Source organism: Ambystoma mexicanum, chromosome 8, assembly GCF_040938575.1.
Source record: "Ambystoma mexicanum isolate Mex_15411 chromosome 8, UKY_AmexF1_1, whole genome shotgun sequence".
NCBI lineage: Eukaryota > Metazoa > Chordata > Amphibia > Caudata > Ambystomatidae > Ambystoma > Ambystoma mexicanum.
Window position 1 is genome coordinate 1,159,739,288 of NC_090929.1, and position 23,914 is coordinate 1,159,763,201.

The 23,914-nt window shown below is 47.3% G+C and overlaps 1 protein-coding gene across 3 annotated transcripts in view; it reads left to right on the forward strand.

Moving 5' to 3' along the window:
* DNTTIP2 (deoxynucleotidyltransferase terminal interacting protein 2) overlaps positions 1 to 23,914 on the forward strand; it is a 308,996-nt gene that overhangs the window by 243,646 nt on the left and 41,436 nt on the right. For all 3 annotated transcript variants that reach the window (XM_069611233.1, XM_069611231.1, XM_069611232.1), the window contains 2 exons: positions 10,188 to 10,320; positions 10,692 to 10,787. In XM_069611233.1, the coding sequence (XP_069467334.1) occupies positions 10,188 to 10,320; positions 10,692 to 10,787 (229 nt within the window). The remainder of the gene's footprint in view (positions 1 to 10,187; positions 10,321 to 10,691; positions 10,788 to 23,914) is intronic.

Below are 23,914 nucleotides of genomic sequence, written 5' to 3' on the forward strand. Positions count from 1 at the left end.
GTTCCAAAGCCTCGCGCAAGATAACAAGGTGGTCCGCCTGAAACAACCCCTCGAGTGGCCACTGAAACTCCCTTTGAACGTGCGTCAAAACATACCACTTCCTGCACCCTGAGGTGACTACAATAATTAGGACACTGGTACATTTAAAGCAATACGGAGTTTGGTGTTAAAAGGTTAGGGACAGAAACTATGGTGAACTCAAACAGGTAAGCACTTTTTGAACCCTCAATGCAATGTAGACTAACCCTTTCCCAACTATACAAGTAAGGTATGTATTACGTTTTGGAGGGACAGATCAAAACACATTCAGAAGTAGGAAGAGTCTTCGGGGAGCCAGGACAGCCAATGTTAATTGAGCAAAGTCTAGGGGAGCTGAGGCACTTCTTGAAGGTAAGTTAAAAGTCTTGCACAATGTTCTAGAGTTTTGTAGAAAAAAAAATCCCTGTTGGGCCACAAGCTGGGAGGCTTATGATGGGGAAAGCTGCAAGCATCTCTGCAAAGTCAGCAAATGCAAGTCTCAACTGAGAGCTAGCAAGCTACCCAACAAGAGGTAAGTACCCCTTAGTTCACAGTACCTTAGGTCTGAAGAAATTGGTTCCAGCTGGCTTCTGTTCCTGTTGTAATATGGCAGACCCTGTTGTTCCAGGGCCTCGGTCGTGGAGACGAGAGAGGGCGTCTGGGGACTCCTTCACTACGATTTGAAGGTCGGTGGCAGCAATGGGCAAAGTTTAGATCAGCAGCACTTCGCGGTTTCAGCTTCTCACGAATAGCACCACTGCGGTTCTCGATACCTTGTGGGTTTTCCTTGCTGATGGGGTCCAGCAATCGGTTGAGGTGGCTCAGGCTTAGTCCTGCTTCGAGTGAGTCCGGAGGATCTTCCTGGAGCTCAGGTCCGACTTAAAAACGATGCACTCGATTCTGGTGTTCCTTGCACTCTGTTCCTGCAGCAGCAATGGAAGTACTGTCAGAAGAGAGGATTTGCGGTGAAGTTCGTCTTGGGGCCGATTGGTCCCACCAACCCACGGGGAGAAGTCGTCCTTTGCAGGGCTTCTCTAGTCAAGGCGAATTCAGAGCTTGGGCACTGCAGCAGGGTTTCACCGGGCAAACCAATGGTCCAGGAGTTGCAGCAAGCTTCTCTTCCAAGTTCTTCAGATTCCTTCGTCCAGTGGTCGACTCTGCCTTCCTTGTAAAAGACATTGCTTTTTTATGCAAGTCTCTCCCATTCATTTGCAGCCTAGGTGGCTGTCATCCAAGGACAGCCAGCCGGCAAGTCACATTTGGGTGCATTCCTGTAACCAAGGAGACTAAGCACAGAGAGTTTCGGGAACCTCCCTCGCTTCCTGCCCTGCCAGACACGCTGGAGCCAGAGGCAGGCTTCACCAGTGAACCCCGCCAAAGACAAAACGAACAAAGGGACCAAAACTGGTTTGATGCGCAGAGTAAATCTCAAGAAGGACCTTTACACCAAGAAATGGCGAAAATAGAAGACCAGGGCCATTTTGACAAAATGGGCACCCATGGGTGCAATACTGCAGCTGCAATTGCAGCCCGCGGTAAAAACACACAATGGTAGGAAAAAGTAAACCACTGCCACCAGCCATTAATTGTAGAAAGGGTAACATAAAAATGTTACATGAGAAAGTAGACAAAGGGGATACTAAGTAACCCCTCCAGCACTCTATGTAAGATAGTGGGTGCTGGGTCTACAAAGTTACAAACGGTAAGTAAAGTCAATATCACTTTACTGCTCTTGGAAACAGTAGTTTCACCAAGAGAAGGTATTTAAACCTTTGGGAAATCTAAAGGACTTCCCTGTGCCACTCACTAAATGTGCTGTGTCACAATGTAAAAAGATGAAGCCTATAGAGTTTGTCAGACACCAAAACCAAAAGAAAGTGTATTCAAATCAAAGAAAAATACATCCGCGAGTGGGGGGAAAAAGGTCTCGCTCTCTCCTGGATAAAAATGAAGTCCTAAAGTGCAGCAAAGGAGCTGGGGGGGTTTCTAAGGTAGAAAGGAATGATCAAATTTCTGAGAATTCTCTTTAACGCTTTGGGACACTATATGTTTCTCTATTTGCTTGCCACAAACTGTAAACTGACTTGTAATATTATTTATCTCGCAGTAGATGGCAAACAAAATTAAATCCTTACGCGCAAGATGGCTCTCAGCATAATTGTTGGTTATTTAATTTGAGTGCTTCACCAAAGTCGGCAACTAGCGCCTAGAAGCCCAAAACAGACAGACCGTAGACAAGCACGATGAATGTGCTAGGCAGAGCTGAAACTCTCTGCCGTGCAGCTATCAACTCAGTCATATACGATGAGAGAGAAGAGAGAGAAGAGAGAGAAGAGAGAGAAGAGAGAGAGAAAAAAAAAACGGGAACAAATCAATCAACTTTAGTCAAAATAACATGCAGTGCTGAGAAAAACAGTGCCATAAGTGGAGGTTTGATATTTATCACTGTCTGTAGAAAATCAAACCGGTTCACAGCCATTCGCTGTGACGGAGATATCCCGGAGGGCCACTTCTTAAATACAACGCTGAGTTTGGAAACTTTGGTAACCGGTGTGCCTTGTCTTTAACAGCGCCCTCTGGTATGATGAGGACCTTAAAAGGCATACATTAGTTTTCAAAATTGATTAGCAGAGTTTGCTAATTAAAATGTTCTTGATTAGCAAACAAACCGATTTTGATTTACTCTGCAGGGCGCCATCAACAGACCCTGCCTTCCCTAACCTACTGAATAATCTTTTACTCTCCTTATTGAAACCTAACACCAAATTGCTTCTTTTAGGTGATTGTAACATTTGGCTGGATAGCAATATGGGCATTACAGCAGGAGTCATGGAAAATACTCTAGATTCCCTCGGCTTTGCCCACTTCATCAGAGAACCTACCCATCCAAGGGACATACACTGGATTGAGTCTGTACACTCAACCTCAATCTTACAGACATAGAGGTGAAACCCTGTCCATGGTCGGACCATTTCTGTATATATTTTCAGACCCAGATCAACTACTTTAGCAAAAAAGTAATCAAGCCTAAGGGCTCACTTGCTGTCAGAAGTCGTAAGAATCTGAACAACAAAGAGAACCTTAGCTCTTGGGAAACACTGAATGCAGAAGTTGTCAATATTGGAAATCTAGAAGATATCACCAATACGCTTGTGAAATCTTTGAGCACAGCCACCGAGAGGATTGCCCTGGCTAAGCTAAAACACCAAATCAAATACAGGAGAAACGATTTGTTCAATAATGATCTCATAGAACTCGAGACCAAAAAAATCGAGCTGTTTTACGCATGGCGCTAGCTTAGAGATCCATCTAGTTTAGCAGCTTATAAAATCGTAGCTTCCAATTATAAACAGGCTGTGATATCGGCCAAAAAGGAGTCACTAAATGCAAGAATAGTGGACGCTAAATCAGATAGTAAGGAACTCTTTTAAAATATTAAAAGAGCAAGAACATATTCAGGGCCCGATTCAAGACCTCATTCCTAAAAATGATACCCGGTGTACAGAAATACAGGAAGATATGTTGAGTAAACTAGATGAGATTAGCGCCTCAACTGAGGAGAAAAAAATATCCATGAGCAAAGATCTTGAAGCCAATGTATATAATCCTAATAAGGCTAATGAGCTTCAAACTTTTAATTTCTCTCCGATATCCGAAGATGAACTTGCCAAAACCATAGCCCAATTAAAAAGCATGAGCTGCAAGGGTGATTGATGTTCTGCCATTATGTTATGTTAATTTGCATTTAAATAGCGCCTTATGTACCATTGGTATGGTCTGAAGGTGCTGGTAGGTTGAACGCCCTTGGGAACCGAAGTTCAAGTCAGTAGAGAGTCAAAGGTGCGTGTGAGCACCGGATATGTGTGCAGCTGGTGTGGCATTCGTGTAATAGCTGCTTCTTAGCGGTAGGTGTGGTGGTTGAGAGGTCAAGAGTATGTGTTCGTTCTGGCAGGATTTATCCAGACCGATTATGGTTGCGTTAGGCCTGACGAGAATGCCTGGCTGGGGTGTTTGTAACCAGCAGTGTTTAGTTGGAGTGATGTGGAGTATGAGGCATATGTTGGTATGAGAAAAGCTATACCGAATGGTGTCATAGTATCGAGCTGTTCTATTTAAGTGGTGGTGTAAAGAAGAGAGTAAGCGTGGAGGTGTGAATATGGTGGTTTACTTTAGGTGCTTGAGATCGCGCCCACTCCAGTAGTTCCATGAACTTCATCCTTTCCATGTACTCCGACTATTCCGTGCATTACGACCGTTTCAAGCACTCAGACCGTTCCTTTCAATGTTCTTTCAGACGTTCCATGCCCTCCAAACCATTCCATGTACGTCACGCCATTCTGTGCACTCCCACCCGCTCCATGCACTCCCACCCGCTCCATGCACTCCCACCCGCTCCATGCACTCCCACCCGCTCCATGCACTCCCACCCGCTCCATGCACTCCACCATTTTATGCACTACTCCTTTCATTCGTTCTACCCACATTCTCCTTTCTCCATGCGTCATCCATACACATACATCTTCACACTGCTCCTTCCATTCGTTCTACCCATGTTATCCTTACTCCATGCATCATCCATCCACATACGTCATCTTCGCACGTTCCATTCACTTAACTAATTCCACCCATTTCACTCGTTCAATCCAGTTCACTAGTTCCAGGGCACGCTATCAGGCACACTTCTAAATTCAGCCAGGGCACGCTATTAGGCACCCTTCTAAAATTCAGCTTTGCACAGAGAGGATATTAGGCGCACTTCTAAAGTCATCCGGGGCACGTTATTAGGCACACTTCTAAATTCAACTTTGCACAGAGAGGATATTAGGTGCACTTCTAAAGTCAACCGGGGTACGCTATTAGGCACACTTCTAAATTCAACTTTGCACAGAGAGGATATTGGGTGCACTTCTAAAGTTAACCAGGGCATGTTAATTGGCACATTTTTAAAATCCACTTTGCACAGAGAGGGTATTAGGCACACATTCTAAAGTCATCCGGGGCACGCTATTAGGCACACTTCTAAAGTCAACCAGGGCACATTAATAGGCACACTTCTAAATTCCACTTTGCACAGAGAGGGAATTGGGCACACAATCTAAAATCAACAGTGAATTTCCCTTTCAAGATGCAACTATACCACGGATACGCTTTAGGCACACTTTCTCGATGCAATAGTATCACAGCAATGCTATTAGGCGGGCTTTTAAGTGTAAGTGCAACACGTTATGCAGATTTTTACAATAGTTTGGTTTCTAGGGTTGAGTGGTAGGGTAGTATGGCGTGAAGTAATTGCTTCTGTCCCTGCCCTTGCCACACTTATTGCTGGCTTCTGGCTTCTCCTGCTGATACCTGCAGATACGATTTGGAGCCTTCTCTGTAGGAGCCGTCCTTTGCCTCAGGTCCTTAGCAGTTGGGCTGCTGGGCAGAGGGCTGCCCTGGGAGAACTGGTAATGGAGGGGAATCCTCTCGTCTGGGCCTATCCGAGCACAGGAGCGGGCTGGGAGGCGGGAGGGCTCGTGGAAGCAGGAAGAGGGAGCGGGGAGGGAAAGGGAGAAAACACAGGGGTTCAAGGGGCTTGGGGCCTGAGGATTTGACCAACAAAATATTTTAATTGGCAGGATGGACAGGACCTGGGCACACAGTCACCGGCTCACGTGTAGGAGTGGGATTAAGGAGTGCTCCCCTATATAGGTTCCGGGAATTACGAAATGTGTTAATTCCTCTTTTGAGCAAAATCTGGTTCCAGATGTTGTTAAAAATGCCTGGATTAACCCTCTTTTGAAAAAAACAAATCTTTGCCCCCTTAAACCCTCCAATCATAGACCTATTACGAACACTGCCTTTTTGTTGAAGATCTTGAATAGAGTAGCTTACAATCAAATCTCTCCCTATCTAGATAATAATCAAATCCTTCACAAATAGCAATCCGGATTTCGACAAAACGACGGAACAGAGACAGCTCTTCTGGCTCTGAAATCTCATCTCCATGAAGGCATGGACAAAGGACAAATCTCCCTAATCATGATTTTAGATATTTCGGCAGCCTTTGACCTGGTGGAACATACCATCTTGTCCACCAGGCTAAGGGATACCGCCTGTTTTTCCACCAAGGCGATTCAATGGATCTCCTTTTTTTGTGTGGGTAGACGGGTGAGAGTCGCGAGTGACCTGGCAGAAGCCAAACCAACCACTCTGTTATTTGGGGTCCCACAGGGAGCATGTGTCTCCCTGTGTTTTTATAATATTTTTATGATCCCATTCTTTTACATGTTGGAAGGTGAAGGGATTGTTTTCGCGAATTACGCAGACGACGCGCAATGCGTCATCCCCATCTCAGGTTTGCATTGTGATGATGAAATCTATATTAATAAGGTATACCAAAAGATCCAAAATTGGATGGTGGCTAATAGTCTGGCCCTTAATAGTCCAAAAACAGAACTCCTGCTCGTTGGCTCAGACTCCAAACTGGAGAAATTGGGTCTGATATACAAGTGTTTTAACATAGATAGTTGTAGTATCGTAGTGATGAGTAAGGTCAAGACCTTAGGCATTGTTCTTGATAAGAACTTAAATATGAAGGCACAGGTGAACAGCCTGACTTCCTGATCCTCTTATTTAATCAAACTGCTTTGCCATCTCCGACCTCTAATTTCTGAGAGAAATTATTCGGAGACACTAGCCAGGGCTATCATAAATTGTATTATTGTTGTAGCCTGCTAGTGGGCATCTTTCAAACGGACCTTCAACGACTACAGGTTATCCACAACGGGGCGGTGATGGCCGTTAAGGGCCTTCACAGGAGTGACCATGTGTCGGAGGCAAGGAGGAGTCTTCATTGGCTCCCTATACAGGCCAGGGTACAGTTTAGGTTATTACTTATAACACATTAATGCCTCGTGGGCCAAATGCCATCCTATCTAACTGAAGCCATTGTAAAAAAACAAGCACAGGGTCCTTAAGATAGGATAACACCAACCTCCTGAACACCATGCGTTGCAATACCAATAAAGCACGCATTTAATATAGTGGCCCGCTTGCCTGAAATGCCCTAATGCTAGTACTGAGAACCATAGCCTCGACGGAGTTGTTTAAGAAGAAATTGAAGACTGCTCTTTTCTTCTAGCCCCATTACACCAAAACCATTTCACTGATCCTACATGATGCTATTTCTCTTTAGATCTGCTCCATGTTGGCCTTTTCTTTGTATGTTAGTCAGCGCCCGTAAGCCTTTGGGTACCAGGAGCGCTTTACTAATCTACAAATGTAAACAAAAACATACTCGCCCTTCAAATAATCTATTCGACTATGTGAGTGGGCAGGTTGACTTTGCGAGCCCTGATCTAGTGTCTGTAGAATGTAAAAGGTTAGCTGCATGAATGGACACACCTAAATAAATACGATAAAAAGGCTCTGAAAACAGTTTAGTCAGCTCTCTCCCGCAGGTGCTAATATATAATGCAATCATAATCCTAGAGCAAAGTGAGCTCTGGAGTCTAACTACAGTGTTATGGTATTGCAGTAGAGCTGTAGATGTACAGCTGCATGGAACTATTGATTACTACTTTGCGTAAAAACCTAGTTGGATTTGTGTATTCGTTAAGTAAGCAGAAAGAGAGGAAAGAAAGTAAGAGACTAAGAGTGGATGGTGTAGCAGGCAGAGAACTGGGCAAACTAGATGAAATATTGTAGTTTGCTGCAATCTCACTTTTAGGGTAGTTGGTATAAAGCAACAGGGTGATCAGATAGAATGACATGGAGTATGGGATGAGCAGTTGCACATATGTATTCAACCAGCAAGTCACAGACCCAGGTTTGCCATCAAAAGCATTTGGCTGTCTCATAATGTACATTGTCAAAGGTGGTCACTCTTCAATGTGATGCATCTTGCCCAACAAAATGAAATATAGATCACACTATTAGATTTAGATACACTAACCTGAACTTTACGGTAAAGTATTGAGACAAAGCAGTGTTTTTACAGTAGCAATATTTGTAATTATGTATTATGTAACATCTTACATTATTAGTAATGGAATTGCAGTACTGCCTTTAAAAAAAAAAATAAAGTTAACGCATGCTGTTCTTTGCCAGACCGAATATAGTTGGCTTAATAAAAGCATAATCCAGTTTACCTCTGTTTTTCAATTATTTGAAGGAAAATAAATTCTTGCCTAGCGCTCCCACCGAGGCCTTTAGATGATTACTGCTGCACTAGCCCGTTTGAACTTGCAGTGAACAGAGAAAAGTGGTTAGAGAGAGCGCCGAACAAGAGAGGAATGCAGGGTGAGCTGTGCTTTCATTGAACAGGGTAACTTAAATAGATATTTTTGCTACACAAGTGTCAATTTAATTAGCAAACCTACAGAATTGCATAGCAAATTGCAATGCAACAATTCTTATTGTATGCCTTCCCTTATGAGTCGGCCTGCGGTAGTAGTTGAGGGCAACCCTCCAGAACACACTTGGGCAGTCCTGGCCAGAGTTGCATCATAATTTCTGTCGTGGCCAAGAGCGGCCGCTTCCCATGGACTGGCCTCAGCTTGCAGACAATCAGTAATATAAGCAAATAAGGGGAGAGACACAGACTGATGGTAAATCTTGCTTGCTGTATTATATTGCAAATACACGGCACACAGAAGGATCAGCAGTGAATACCGCATGCAAGTGTTTAAGCAGTTTGGCACACAGAGCTCTCTAGTGTCCCCACCCTAGAGTGCCGGTGTATATCACATAGCATATAGGAAAACACTGATATGTTTCAGTACTTTCACAATGGGGGTGTTAATTGGCACGATATTGTATACATTTGGCAAGAACTGTCGACATCTCACTTGTGACACAGCCCTGCGGGGACATTGTGTTGTATTATGAATAAACGGCATTTGCAGAACCCCTTCAGTTATCTTCTAAATATTGGATTACGGCTATAATAGTAGAGAATAAGCGGAAGGGAAGTTCTGCTGTGTCCTCTGTCCTAGGAGGGGTTTGTGCCCGTCTGGGGTGCTGTGTATAGAGCAGGCAGAGGGAGGTCACATCGAGGGACTGAGACCTAACACTGTGGGAGAGCATAATTTAGCATACCCTAGCATTGCATGACATAGCATAGTATTGCATAACATAGGAATCCTGCACAACATAGCATAGCAAGCTTGCATAACATAGCAATCCTGCCACATCATGTTCTTATCCAGTTTAATGTTACTTAATGTATTGACCTTGGAAGGATGAATAGCTGAGTCTGCTCTGCTGCAGGATTGTAACTTATGAAGTTCAGTCTTGACCACATCTGAGATGAGAATTTAACTTGTGGACTATCCACCCATATTCGAGGCCCTCCAAAGAAAGGATCTGTTGACGTAATCCAAAGTGGATGACAAATCCTTGCGTGGCAGTTAGATTCTTTATTTGCATCGAATACCATATTTGCTGATTTCTTAGGTTTGTAGAATCATTGCCTACTGAAACACTTGTGAAAGCCATATTGCACATCTGGAAAGTGACTCTGAATTTGCTATGCAGTTGAATAATCTGTTCTCGTTTTGCCAAAATGTTTAGCTGAATATTCGAGCTGTGAAATAGGGTGCTTATAGTAGGGGACAGATCTATCACAAAGGACATGGCCTAAAATGCTAAAGGTCGACATGGCAAAATATTTTGGAGCCAACAAATTGGTAAGTATAAGGGAATAGGGTTCTGAAGAGAGAAGGCATGAGTAAAAATGAAGTTGGGAAGACTGAACGTGAGGTATTGGGGAGAAGTGAGACCCCCGTAGTGTTTTTTTTTAAAAAAATGTATTTGCTTTTAAAGTTGGTTTTTAAAAGGATTGACTTTTGTTCTATGTGGCTGGTTTGTCCTTATCTAACAATTGTGGTCCTAACAGTGGGGAGGTTGTGCGCCTCGGTTATAAGAGTTGCTGTCATGTGTCTGGCTGAATTGGCCACTAATGAGTTTCCTGTTGCCACGACTGTAGTGGGTTGGCATACACAAATGTGGTCATGACAAAATCTTTCAGCATTTGAAAGAGATGGGTGAAGAGGATAATAAATGTGTAAATATTGGGTGCCTGATCACTGAAGAACAGCAGCTGATATTTCAGGTGACATTTGCCAAAGCACCTTACTAAGCCTGAAATATATTGTACCATCTTCAACAGATGTTTTGTCTTGCAGCGTTCTGTCAACCACCATAGACACCGGCCTTAATATTAAAGATATCGGAGGCTTATACATTGGTTTTGATGCAGAAAAACAAAGAGCAACGTCCAGTGCAGTGAAAGTAAAAGAGAAGAAAAAGAATGAAGAGGTACCGTTTTTTAAATATTTCTCGTTTTTTATTTAATTTTTTTAACAAACTTATGATGTGATCAGATAATCCTGAACATGAATTCTTCAGTGCACAAAATAGAATGAATGAATTTGGTCCATTTGGTAGTTTTAACTGTTTCAGTTCCTTTTTAGCATAATTGATTATTGCCCTTTCACTAGGATAGTTTAAAAAATACTATACTGGGTAAGCAACTTTTATTAACGAGCACGTGGGACCATGAACGGCAAACACCTGGCTTGGTTTTACATTCCAGAAACTGATTTTACTACTGTGATGAAGACGTTTTTTGATCAGGAGAGGTTTTTTTAAAGTGTTAATGTTGAAATGTTTTATTTCATTTGGTATAGGTTTTAAAGCGCAGCATAATAACACCAGACTTTGAACAAAAGGAGAGTGTCCCACCTTACAACGAATCGCTTCAAAAGCTAAAGAAAAAGCGCAGGGTAGGTTAATGGCAAAGAAAGGTATCCAGTGTTGGAAATTGCTACAATGTACGTTGTTTTAAGAAAAATAAACATTGTTTGCTAGCACAGATTTATATTTTCCTGTGCACTATTAACTGGTCATGTGAAATGTGTGTTCAAATCTAGTGATTAAATCCAGATTTGTAATCCCTTAGTGGAAATTAATAAGTGTTATGACAGAATTCCATTTTTGTGATCTGTCCCTTTTATGGGACCCCTAAACTTTCCCCTGGTTGACATGACTGTCTGGTGTGTTTTGGAGCCACCATGATTGGCTGGCCGCCAAACATTTGTTTACATGCTCCTGTGTGTGATTGGAGGGCTGTTTTAGGCCATCCCATGAGTGAATGGGTATAGCTAGGGGAGCCCCAACTCCCTTCCTCAACTCTGTTGGTTTTCCTTTTGAATTGGGTTTACTTATCTGCTGGAGGATTTCCACCACAAAGCTGCTAATGCTGCTGTGGTTTTAGGACCAGGTCTGGCCATAGTGACTGGGTCCTGTGTCCTTTACCTGAGCTCCAGTTTCCTCTCTTGACTGCTGGACATCCTTTCTGTGCTTTCCTTATCGGATGGATTGGGATCCCTGTGGCTGGACAAGTTTCAGGGGCGTTTTACTTCCGTGTTACTATTTTATCGCCTAGTTATGCACCTTTGTGGTAGGAAGTTCCAGTCATCCAGTGTTTTGGGCAGGCAACTAGGAACTTGGAAGTATGCTGTGTTTTTTTTGCCATGTCAACCTGCCCAGTGTCCCGCTGCATTGATTTTCCGGTCTTTTTGTACTGCCTCTTTTTGAATTATTTGGACTTGGATGTCCTTGCGTCTTGCTACACTGGTGGATCTTAATTACTGACCTGCATTTGTTTGCTGGATTTAACTTGGATCTCCCTCCTACTCGTAAACTGGAATTATTCTGTGACCCTAGGTTCCTGTCCTGTGATTGTCTTTCGGGAATTCCCAGTACTACATTTGTCTTCCTATCTCTCTCTGCCTTTCTGAACATTCTGGGTGGTGGTGGTTGTGTCGAAAGGGGGGCTTTTTCTCATGAGTCATCTCCTTAGTTGCACCCTCATCGCATTTGGGTTGGATCACTTGCAGACATTTCAGCATTTTATCATCCGTTCCCTACTATGTCGGGTGGGCACCTCCTGGCCTATGGACCCTCCTGCCCGCATTCCTTCTGGTCTTCCTTCCTAGTCTCCGGTCCGCGTCCTCCGAGTCCCGGCACCAATGAAGGAAAAGCCACAAGTGCGAGTATATTTGTTTTATTATTGGCCATCTTTTTGGGCAATAAACATTTTTGGGCGAACCATTCTTTTAAGCTCGAAATGCATGTTGACCAAAAAGGACACATTCAGTCATCCCCTGTTGCAAGCCAGAAGAAGGACTCTGACCAGAGGACATGTTGTCAAGAGGCTTTATTAAACTTAAAAAGCAAATGCCTTTCTAGTCCTATTGCTGAAAGATAGTTTCCTTCCTATCAAAACTATATCTAAGGTGCTTGTCAACAGTCAAAACAAATTAAGTAGTCATTGGTACAAACCTAACTGCGAAACTGGCCATACCACTTAGAAAAATAAAAGAAAGACTTGGCAGAGTGCCCTGCACTCAGTGGTTTCACCCCAATCGTCCACAGGCTTCTCAGCAGCCAATCCTGCTGCTGTGTTCAATAAAGTGTCTGTAGAAAACACAATTCTTGGCTCTTTTTAATAAGTCTTGGCAGTCTCTCAAAGTTTCCTTAAGTTCCGTAAAAATCTAGTGTTGGGTAAGATTTTCATAATTATGATAAATCTTCCTGACCGGTCACCCGGTTCACTGTGATTTCGTTGCAGAAATAAGTGATGTACAATTACAAAGTGTAATAATGCATGAAAAAATATTGACATGCCTTTTACAGTGCACATTGTAAATATACCTATTTTCGGGAGGGGAAGCGCCCTCCCGAACTCTCCCTTACATCTCCTACTCCTTAACTCTGCTTGTCCCCTTCCCCTTTAGCCCAATTATTTACATCTAAAACACACCCCTATCGTTACATTTCGATATTGTTTCTGTTTTTAGGTATTTTGTACCCACTCTGTTATTTCTTGTAAATTCATTCTTTTATTTCCTGCAATATTATCACTGGATACGGTGTCAACCGGAGAACGTTTTTGCTTTGACTTGGTAATTATTTTACCTTATCCCTAGGTGAGTGGCAATCTTTTTATGTCTCTCCTTAGGGAGTTGTAGGAAAGGTATGGTATCGCAAGTATTGACACTGACCCAATGGATACAATTTGTAAAACCTTTATTAAAAATGTTGCGGTTGGAGAAAGTCCTAATTTTGCCCTAGAACTAAGATGGGAGTAGTCTCGGCCATCAAACGATAAACAAAACAGCCTTAGTGAAGTCTGTCAAATCACAATGGCCTATGCTAACAAAAACCTAATGCCTGCCTGATCTCTTGTATGAAAGTGTAAAAAGGAGAAATCTATACAAAAGGAAAAATCAGTGGTGAAATGATAATGTGGCTGAACCAGCTCTCCTCCCCACGTTAGGCCTTACAGGGTAAGGCAATCCTTGTAGGCAGGATGACGCACTCTGGCTCGGTTTTCAGCACAGTTCAAAACCGTGGATCGAGGCTCGCCTGGCCTTCCGCGTTGGTCTCTTTCTCTGACTTCAAAATGTACTTTACAACCAAAATGTTCACAAAGGTCTCCCTCTGCCAAACTCGAACCTTCCACCACACTGGTCTTGTAGGTCCCACCTCTCATGATAAAGTTCCACATAAAGTTGCAAGGGGGTAGGGAGATGCCTTTCCCGAAGCTTGGTATATTTCGTGTCTCCCTCAATCGGACTCAACCTATTTTCCGGTTTTGGTCTTTGGAATGTGTGTGGTTTTCTTGCAGACCAACGCAGGACCACTTCGACTCAACATTCACTATTTAACTTTCACTCTTGCCGTTTATTCGCTTTTTAGCTTCAATGTACCTTAAACGGAGGCTTTCAAATGGGTTACTTCCTTTCACCGGACCACTCTGTTGCCTAGTATCACTGATCTCGCAGTTGCACTTTACTTTAAAGTTCATTCACGGGTTTGCCTTTCTTTGCGTCTCATCCCCACACGTGCAGCCTTCACTTGTGATATGATGTTGCTACTTCATTCACTTTGGCACACACCGGTCTCTCTGGTCTCTTGCCAACTCACCGGCTGTGTGCGCTTTTCCAATTTTCCAGTCAAGGTTAGTACCCCGCCTCCCCAACTCTGCTGTTCACCTGGGTGGGTCGCTTGTGTCCTTGAAACAGAATCCAATCTTCACTTCTGGGAACTGACCTTCTCCACGTGTCTTTTGTGGTCTGTCGGAGGCAACAACCTCCAGTAGGGAAGCATTGTGGTTTAAGGCCCGCTGCTCTTGCCCCTTGGTCGCTCCAGTAGGTGTGCCTTCGACCCGGAAGTTCTGCTCTTTTTCGTGTTCCGCCTTGCTCAGAGTGTGTCTTTAGGTCTTATTTGTGTAAGGAGAGCTAACTGGTATCAGGTGTATGCACTTGGGGTAAAGTGCCTTACTTTGCCTGACCCGATTTTAATGGGACATGTTCAGTACAATTTGTGTGAGTTAGTCTGGTTCTCCAGCATGGGGTCTGGCATGGATTCACATGCTCATGAATATTCCCCGTCGTCAGGCTGGGAATCCTCGGTAAAGAAAAATCAGTATCAGTTTCGTTTCCGATCTGTCTTTCGTAGTAGTAACCAATCACTGATCTCTGCGTCATACTGACCACAGCCAATGACTGCCATCTCCCTAAGCCCCGCCTCTGGCAACCATCTTCAGATTTTTACCGCACGTTCAAGTTTTGGGATCCTCGTGCTATTGCTCTCGAGCTTTAGTGCTTTTTTTGCGCTTTTTCTTAGGAAAATGTTCTCTTTCGGTCAAAAGAGCCTCAAGCTCCACCGTTTCTTTATCCGATCAACGGGGACCTGTGTCCGATTCTTCTATGCCCCTCAAGGGTGAAGATTTCGTCGAGCCACGCTTTTGGAGGACTCCAGAAGTTTCTCAGGCCCATCTCGATCATGGTCCAGGAGAAGGGAAGCTCGACGCCCGGAAAGCTGTTCAGGGTCTGCCCTGGATGCCAGCTTCAGAATGTCTTTAAGGAGGACGAACACTCCCTTTGCCTCTACTGCCTTCATGAGGACAAGACGCACGTGGAGAAGGACTGTGCGTTTTGCGGCAATATGTCGGAGCGGACCATGAAGGACCGCCATCTGCGTCTCGCCAACTGGCTGGAAGGGAAGAGCCCGTCAGGCAAGAAGAAGAAGTCCGAGCTGTTTCTAAGACCTTTGAGGGTGCCCCGGCGACGGGGGTCCAACAGAAGGCCAAGCACCGCGAGTCCGCTGGCACCGGGAGCGCCGAACGGTCGGGCTCTACGGGCGCCAGGCAGGGCGCATCCTCCTCGGCGCCATCAACCACGAGCCAACGCTCTGGCTCGGGTAAGAGGAAGGCCGAGCACCCGGCGAAGCTCCTGGAGAGTCCCCGGTCGAGCTCGAAGGCCCCATCGGAGGGGGAGCGAGGCGGTGACCCTCCCCCCAAGGAGAAGGCGGTGAGCGCACCTAAGTTGGTGAAAGCCTTAATCCACCCGGCCAAGGCCTCTATCGAGACAGTCGGGGTGGCCCTGGCTCAGCCTGTGGAGGCTACACCAGTGGTGGCGACCTCGGGGCCCAGAGTCTCCCTGCCACCGCGGAGGGAGTCCTCTTTCATGCCCATCGACAGGACCCCCGTGAAACCTCCGACGGAGAAGAAAAAGGGGGGGCAGGAGGTCGTCGTGGATTTGGCCTCAACCTCTGAGGAGGAGCTGATCGAAGTCTTAAGCCACGGCGTTGGCGTGGAAGAAGACCAGCCCGTCGAGAGGGACCCCGACGTAGGAGAGGACGAGAACGTCGAGGGTGCCGACGGGGCTCCTGACCGCCCGTCGGACTCCCCTCAACCAGTGCTGCAAGACAACTCGGCGGCCATTTTGTTGGCTATACAGTCCTTATGCTCGGAGATAAGGACGAGATTGCCGTTACCACCAACGGAGGAACCTCTCCCGACGGGGGACCCGGAGCCAGGCCCTTCTGGGAGCCCTCCTCCTAAGAGAAGGATTCATCCTCCACCTCCTTTTCAACCATCGCGCCCTGCTCAGCCCTCCTCCCCGTCCACGACCCGTGGGGATGATACGGGGACTGACACGGGCACAGACAACGAGGTTTACGACGAGGATCTCCCGTCGTCACCTCCTCCCCGGGCTTCCCCGCCCGACGAGATTGGATCGTTTCATGCCATGATCGCCAGGGCATCCGAGCTTTTCCAGCTCTGCCCGGAAGAGAAGAAGGAAGGTTTCCTTTATCAACGGCGCGAGACCAAGAGGAAGACAGTCCTCGCTGTACCTCTACTGGACGATCTCTGGGATGAGGGTCTCGCCCTCCTCAAGAACCCATCCACAACGCCTGCGAGAAGGGACCGGTACGAGAAGAAGTACCGGGTCCCGGACGCGGCCCCCCTTGTGCCTTCGGGCACAGCCGACCCCGGACTCGGTCGTCTCCACGGCGGCCAGGAAGAAAGCGGGGGGGGGCCTCGGCCTCTATGTCAACCTCCCCGCCGGACGGCCAGGGAAAGAAATTGGACACAATGGGACGCAGAGTCATCTCATTGGCAGCGACGACGATTAAGGCTGCCAACGCGTTGGCTATCGTAGCCCGCTACGACAGGGAATTGTGGTACAAAATCGCCCCCCTGCTGGACTTCTTACCAGACAAGAGGGCGGAGGCCCTAGAGATCTTGCAGGAAGGAGAAGTGGCGTCAGACCACGCCATTACGATAGCGACGGACATCGCTGACACTGGATTTCGCCAGTTGGGCAACGGCGTGTGCCTTAGACGGCATGGATGGCTCAAGGCAACTGACTTCCGTCAGGACGTGCAGAGTCTTGGACATGTCGTTCGACGGGAGCAACCTGTTTGGAAAACGGTGGACGATTCCCTACAAGCCATCAAGACGGACACAGAGACGGCCCGGGCTCTTGGTGTTCTCCAGCAATGACGGCCGCCCTTTCGGAGCGGCGGAGGCAAGCAGGGTGCCTCCAAAGGTTCGGGCAGCGGATTTTCCACCTATCGTCAAGCGGCCCGTTCGTCGTCACAGGAAGCCTACAGGGGACGAGGCAAGTCGGGCGGACCCCGCCGCCGTCGCCAAGGAGGACAAGGCAGCAAAACCTCGTCGAAGCAGGACTGAACCTGCCGTGGGGTCGGGCCCCCACCGAAGCACCCCGGTGGGAGGCCGGCTGGCGAGCTTCGTCAGGGTGTGGGAGTCATCTCCACCGATCGTTGGGTGATGGACGCCCTGGCCCATGGTCACGCGCTCGAGTTTCTAAAGAAGTGCCCGCGCGTCCCCCCCGTGGCCAGGAAGGAACATCACGTCCCTCAACTTCTCTTGGAGGTAAAGGCGATGCTCAAGAAAGGCGCCATCAAGCTCGTCCCAAAGAGGCTTCGGGGCTCCGGAGTTTATTCAAGATACTTCCTCATGAAGAAGAAGACGGGAGGATGGCGTCCCATCCTGGACCTACGACGACTGAACAAATTCATCAAGGCACAGAAGTTCCGGATGGTCACCCTCCAGCACGTCCTGGGTCAGCTGAAGGAGGGCGATTTCCTGTCGTCGTTGGATTTGGAGGATGCCTACTTCCATATCCCCATCCTAAAGGGACACCAAAAGTTTCTCAGATTCGTGGTCCAAGGGCGTCACTACCAGTTCAGAGCCCTTCCCTTCGGATTGAGGTCGGCACCCAGGGTGTTCACCAAGTGCCTCGCACCGGTGGCGGCGCGGCTGCGCCTGGAGGGGATCCACGTCTACCCCTACCTGGACGACTGGCTCATCTGAGCAAAGACAAAGGAGCTCGCCGCGGAGCACACGGCGAGGACCGTCCAACTACTCACGGACCTGGGATTCTCCATAAACTACGCCAAGTCCCACCTGGTGCCCGCTCAAGATGCACTGTTTCTGGGAGCGAGGCTCGACACAGTGGCGCTTCTGGCCTCTCCGTCGGAGGAAAGGACGAGGGCCATCTTGGGCAAGGTACAGCGGATGCTGGTTGCGGACGCGGCCAGGGTGAGGTCCATTAAGTCCCTCCTCGGAATGATGTCTTCTTGCATTTATCTCATCCGCCTGTGCAGGCTTCGGATGCACTCGTTACAGGAGTTCCTGGACGCTCGCTGGATCCAGACGACGGGCAGCTTCGAGGACAGGATCACACTCGACGAGAGCTTCCGACGAGCGATCCGGTGGTGGGGCACCCGCGCGCATCTGACGGCGGGCATGGACTTCCAGACCCCGGGCCACCAGAAGACAGTGACCACGGATGCATCCCTGGAAGGGTGGGGAGCGCACACCGAAAATCTGCATGCGAGGGGCCTTTGGCTGCCGACGGAGAAGTTCCTCCATATCAACGTCCTGGAACTCCGTGCAGTGTTTTGGGCCCTCAGGTCCTTTCTTCCGTCCCTCAAGGGCAAGGTGGTGAGGATCTTCACCGACAACACCACCACCATGTTCTACATCAGGAAGCAGGGCGGTACCAGATCCCCAGCCCTGTCCAAGGAGGATCAGGATCTGTGGCATTGGGCTGTCGCCCAAGGGATTTTTCTGGTGCCGTTTCATCTGGCAGGGAGAAAAAACACTGTCGCCGACTTGCTCAGCAGAGAGGTGCGCTCGTGCCACGAGTGGGAACTACGACAGGATCTAGTGGACCGCCTCTTCCGACGGTGGGGCACACCCCAGATCGATCTGTTCGCGACGGTGACGAACTCCAAGTGCCGGAGGTTCGCCAGCAGGTTCCCCCAGCCGAGGAGCAATGGGCGATGCTTTCTCGTTCCCCTGGGAGGGCCTGTTCCTATATGCGTTCCCTCCATTGCCGCTCCTGATCCGGCTCATCAACCAGCTCAAGAGGTCACGGTGCAGGATGATCCTCGTCGCACCTGCGTGGCCGAGGCAGAAATGGTTCCCGGACCTTCTGGACTTGTCAGCGTCCCTGTCAATCAAGCTGCCAGTGGACGCGGATCTTCTCTCCAGGGAAGGAGGCGCCATCCTCCATCACGACCCAAAGTCGCTGAACTTGCAGGCCTGGCTCCTGCAGCGCTAGAGTTTGGAGGTTACGACATACCGGCCGACTGCAGAGAGGTTCTTGCAAAGGCCAGGGCGTCCTCAACTCTTAAATGCTACGGACACAAATGGAAGAGGTTCTCTGTCTGGTGCCACGCACAGAAGATTAACCCTCTACGGATTACGGCTCCTCGTACTGCCGTACCTGCTGACGCTGGCCAAGGCTGGACTGGCGCACGCTTCCATCAAGATTCATCTTGCTGCGATATCCCGATACACCAGAACCACGGGACGGATGTCTTTGTGGTCTCATCGTCTGGTGAAAGAATTCATGAAGGGACTGTTCAGATCGTTCCCGCCGGTGAAGGCCCCGGCGTGGGAGCTCAACGTGGTGCTGACCAAGCTCATGGGACCTCCGTTCGGGCCTCTGCACTCAGCTCCGTTGAAGTTCTTGTCGTGGAAAACAGCGTTTCTTGTGGCCATCAACTCCGCACGACGGGTGGGAGAGATCCAGGCCCTTTCCTGCAAGCCCCCGTACTTGACTTTTCACGACACAAGGGTAGTGCTCAGGATGCACCCCTCATTCATGCCCAAGGTGCCCTCGGACTTCCACCTCAACGAACCCTTGGTGTTGCCTGTTTTCTTCCCTTCGTCGCCGGCTGAAAGGACTTTGCACTCGCTGGATGTGGCTAGAGCGCTGAAGTTCTACGTGGACCGCACGAGTTTTCGGAAGACGTCACAACTTTTTGTGAACTTTGGACCTGTCAATCAGGGGAAGGCTCTCTCGAAGGCTTCCATTTCCAGATGGCTCTCCGGCTGTATCATGTACTGTCATCGGTTGGCAAACCGACTGCTGCCTGGCCGCCCGAGAGCCCATTCCACCAGAGCGATCGCAGCTACCACGGCGTTCCTATCTGGTGTGCCCTTGCTGGACATCTGCAGGGCTGCTACGTGGAGGTCGACGCACACCTTCACGAAATTCTACTGCGTCGATCGGGATTCCAGGGAGGAGTCCAGGGTCGGCCAAGCAGTGCTGCACAACCTGTTCGCCTAAGGTGAGCCTGGTGAGGAGGTAAGCATTGCTTAATGTTGAGTTTTGGATGTAATGTTTAATGTTGAGCCTTTGCCACTTCCCGTGGTTGTGCATGTGTGTACTGCTATGTATTCTTTTATTCATGAGCATGTGAATCCATGCCAGACCCCATGCTGGAGAAGGAACAAGTTACCTACCTGTAACTGTTGTTCTCCAGCATGGGTCTGGCATGGATTCACATGCGAACCCTCCCGCCTACCCCTCTGCGGCTCTCCACTTGGTCATACTGCCACTTCACGTGCTACCAAATCTGAAGATGGCTGCCAGAGGCGGGGCTTAGGGAGATGGCAGTCATTGGCTGTGGTCAGTATGACGCCGAGATCAGTGATTGGTTACTACTACGAAAGACAGATCAGAAACGAAACTGATACTGATTTTTCTTTACCGAGGATTCCAAGCCTGACGGGGAATATTCATGAGCATGTGAATCCATGCCAGACCCATGCTGGAGAACAACAGTTACAGGTAAGTAACTTGTTCCTTACTCTGTCACCCTATTCCTTGGCCCAGTGTTTGTGAAAAGAGGGGGAAGGGTGGTAAGAGTTGTGGTAAATCCTAAAAAAATTAGGATGGGGTAGATGAACTTACCATCAGCTATCTCACCTCCACTCCCTGAAGACCCATCATCCAGGTGATCCTCCCTCACTGGTCAACCCCCAGGAACTGTATCCAAAAGCGATGGCCATGTCCTGGCCACCTGGATGACAAGTCCCTGAGGACTAGCGGACGAGAAACTGCTTGGTTTCTCGCAGAGTGATTAGAGTTCTAGTTACCTATAACTTCGGACTGGCTGTAATGTACTATGGCAGCACACAGCATTTTAAATGCAGTGGCTTCCTTTTTAATTCTCTTATTACTTGGGTGAACTACTGTTCCCACGAAATAAAGGGGGATTCACATCCCCTTTACATTGATTTAAGTGGGCTAGCACACCCCACCTTATGTGGAGCGCTATGGGTAATTCAATGTATCCCCTTTCTTACTTACCTGGTAACATTTTTGTTACAATAGCAAGTATACTTGAATGACTGGTGGCAGTGGTTTTATCGTAGTTACTTTTTAGTCATATTACTCACAGGCAGTTGAATCGGCCTTGGTAATGCACTCAAGGACCAACATTCTGCTAGAATCGTGGGCTCCTTCTTATTTCGCCATTTCTTGTTTGCTTGTTGTTTCTGAGGTCTTCCCCTGCCATTCTAGGTGGGAACGACCTCTGTGAAGTCTTGTCTTTGGTGGGAATCCTTTGTATTCCCCGCCCAGGCTCCAGTGTCTGAGAAGGCAGGAAGCAAGGGAGGAGTCCAAAACTTCGACCTTGCCTGAAAGGAACCAACTCCCAGTGGATGGCTGGCTATTCTGATTGGACAGCCAGACCACCCCTTTCTGTAAACTGCAAGGAGAGATTGCAGAAGTTGTGCTGTAGTTCCTGATAAATATTCCCAACCTGGAAGCTGACCAAGTCAACCACTGGAGCTGAAACTGAAGAGGAAGATGAAGAAAGGACGGCTGCAGCGATTTCCAGCGACTGGAGAGCCTGCTGTGTAACCGGAGCCTTCTGTATCCCCCCTTTCCAATCGACCTGGGGATCCCAAATGCGACGACTCCTACACGCAGGCTGGTGAGATCCACTAGTGTCAAGAATACCCGCATTTTGATCCATCCCACGACGTGCTGCAACCTTGCTGGACTGCAATACACTTGGACCTCAAGTCATTGTCCGGTGCCTGGTCTTCCGAAGTCCTAATCCAACTGAAACTTTGGTGACCTCCTCCTGGCACTCCAGAGACACAATTCGAATCCCTGAAGACCCTTCACCAGAGTGCTGGACGAAAGAGTGAAGAGAATCCGACCTGCAATATTCGTTCAACTGACTGCTGCAAAAAGGGACCAAATCCAAAGAGCCACGAGAATCTGTGAAATATCCATGGTTGGAAGCCTCCTCTAATGACTGCTGCTGCAAGTTCCCATCCAGTGTCCAGTTCTTTCTGTGCTGCTGCAGCCTGAAGGCTTCCACTCTGAAGCACTTCTTTTCTCCAAAGGTACTGTGTGGGCTTGGGTATTACTTACCTGAAGTCTGGTGTGCACCCTGTGAGGCTGAGTGGGTGATTCGTGTGGTCGGGAGTTTGCCCATACCACGTGCCTGGGCCTATTCCTGGAACACATTTAGGGAGCCTGCTCAGAAATCCCTGAACACTTCAACTAACTTTGAAAGTGAATACTTACTTCTTTAAAGATCTACTATGGAACTTTGACTTTCCTGAAACTGAAACCTCTCTTAACCTGCCTACAGCTAGCACCTAGACCACTAGGGTCCCTCTTCTGCCTCCGAGAGAGCTCATGCAATAGACTAGGGAAGGACTGGATCAGAAAAGGATTTGGTCTTGAAAAGTATAACAAGTGTTAAAAAAGTGACTTACATGTGAAGGAGTTGGTTTGGTAACTGTCCCTCTGAAAAATGAGCAGTTAGAAAGGTTCTTAATTTGAATGTGTTTTGCCCTTCTTAAAAGTATATATAAGGTTATCTTACTCACCTGTGAATTTGTTCCCCCACCTACCAAAAGTAGTGATGTTGGCTTCACTTTACTATTTCTGTTAGAATATAAGTGCATAAGTTTACCAACTGGGGTTTGCTTCCCCTGACCTGCTGCTTAGCCTGTCTAAAATAAGTCTGCCTTAGGTTTTACCTACCGTGAATAGCTGTGTGCCATTCTGAATAAGTGTACTGTGGGTCTAGCTGAACTTGGTCTGCCTGGTGCAATCCTAAAATGGAGTAAAGAGTTCTTGCTTACCTTAGTCTGTGTTCCACTGATTTGAAAAGCAACTGTAATAGTTTATTACACAGTTAGGTCGTTCTTACCTGGTACAACTGAGCGTTATCCTGAATGTAGTTATAGGGTCATACTGTTCCATGAATGTGTGTTCCACTATTGAGAAAAGTATCCTGGTAACAAGGTGGGTTTAATGTGATTTTAAAAAATGTTTTTTTAAAAATGTTTTAACTGAGTCACTGCAGGACTGATATGGTCTACTACCCTTGAACTACCGACTATTCAAAAAGTATATGTAACCTGGTTTTACTCCCCAAGAATAGCTGATTGCATTCTTAATGTATTTTAGGTTTACCTAACCTTGAACTGCTGACTGCTATTCTTAAGAAGGTAATACTGTGGGTTGTTTCCCTTAAGTATTGAGTTGATTTTTATAATTGTGCGTGTATATAATGTGATCGTACTTATTTACCCAAGATTAATCTTGGCCTACTTGTAGATTAAATAAACCCTTTGAGTGGAGGGTATGCACTGCTTCAGATTTATGGTTTTATGAAGTCTTGGTAGGACTTTAGAAAAATTGTCCTAACAATGTAACAAGGGATGCAATGGCAGGGGTCTTCAGAAGTCCCTCTGGCAACCAAAACGTCATCAAGGAACCAAAAAAAACAAGGGGTTGGGGGGGAACTGGGGAGAAGCAAAAAGTGACCCCAGAACCTCAAAAATAGCAATCTGACTTAACAGCATAGGATATGCTTTTACTCCTATTTGGATGACTTGTGTATTAGTGCACAAGCAAGGAGGGGGATCTTGGGTCACCACAGACCTATGCCTGATTTTAGTTTTGGCACTGGGTCTGTCAGTTTTGGAAAACGCCAACCAAATCTCATTTGTAGCAGTTTCAGTTCAGAACTCTTCTGGAATACATCTATAGGCAGAGCCTTCCTTCCTCAAGAGAAGAACCAAGATGTTATATCAGTTTGTGTGCAGATGAGACGCACTTGCTAGGTGCCAGTGATCTTATTTCAGAGGACCTTGTGTAAGAGGTGGTAAGGCTTATTATTTCACCCCTGACCGTCGCCATCATGGCATCCCATACCATGGCCAAGGACACGTCATCCATTTCCCCGTGTATCTAAAGCCATA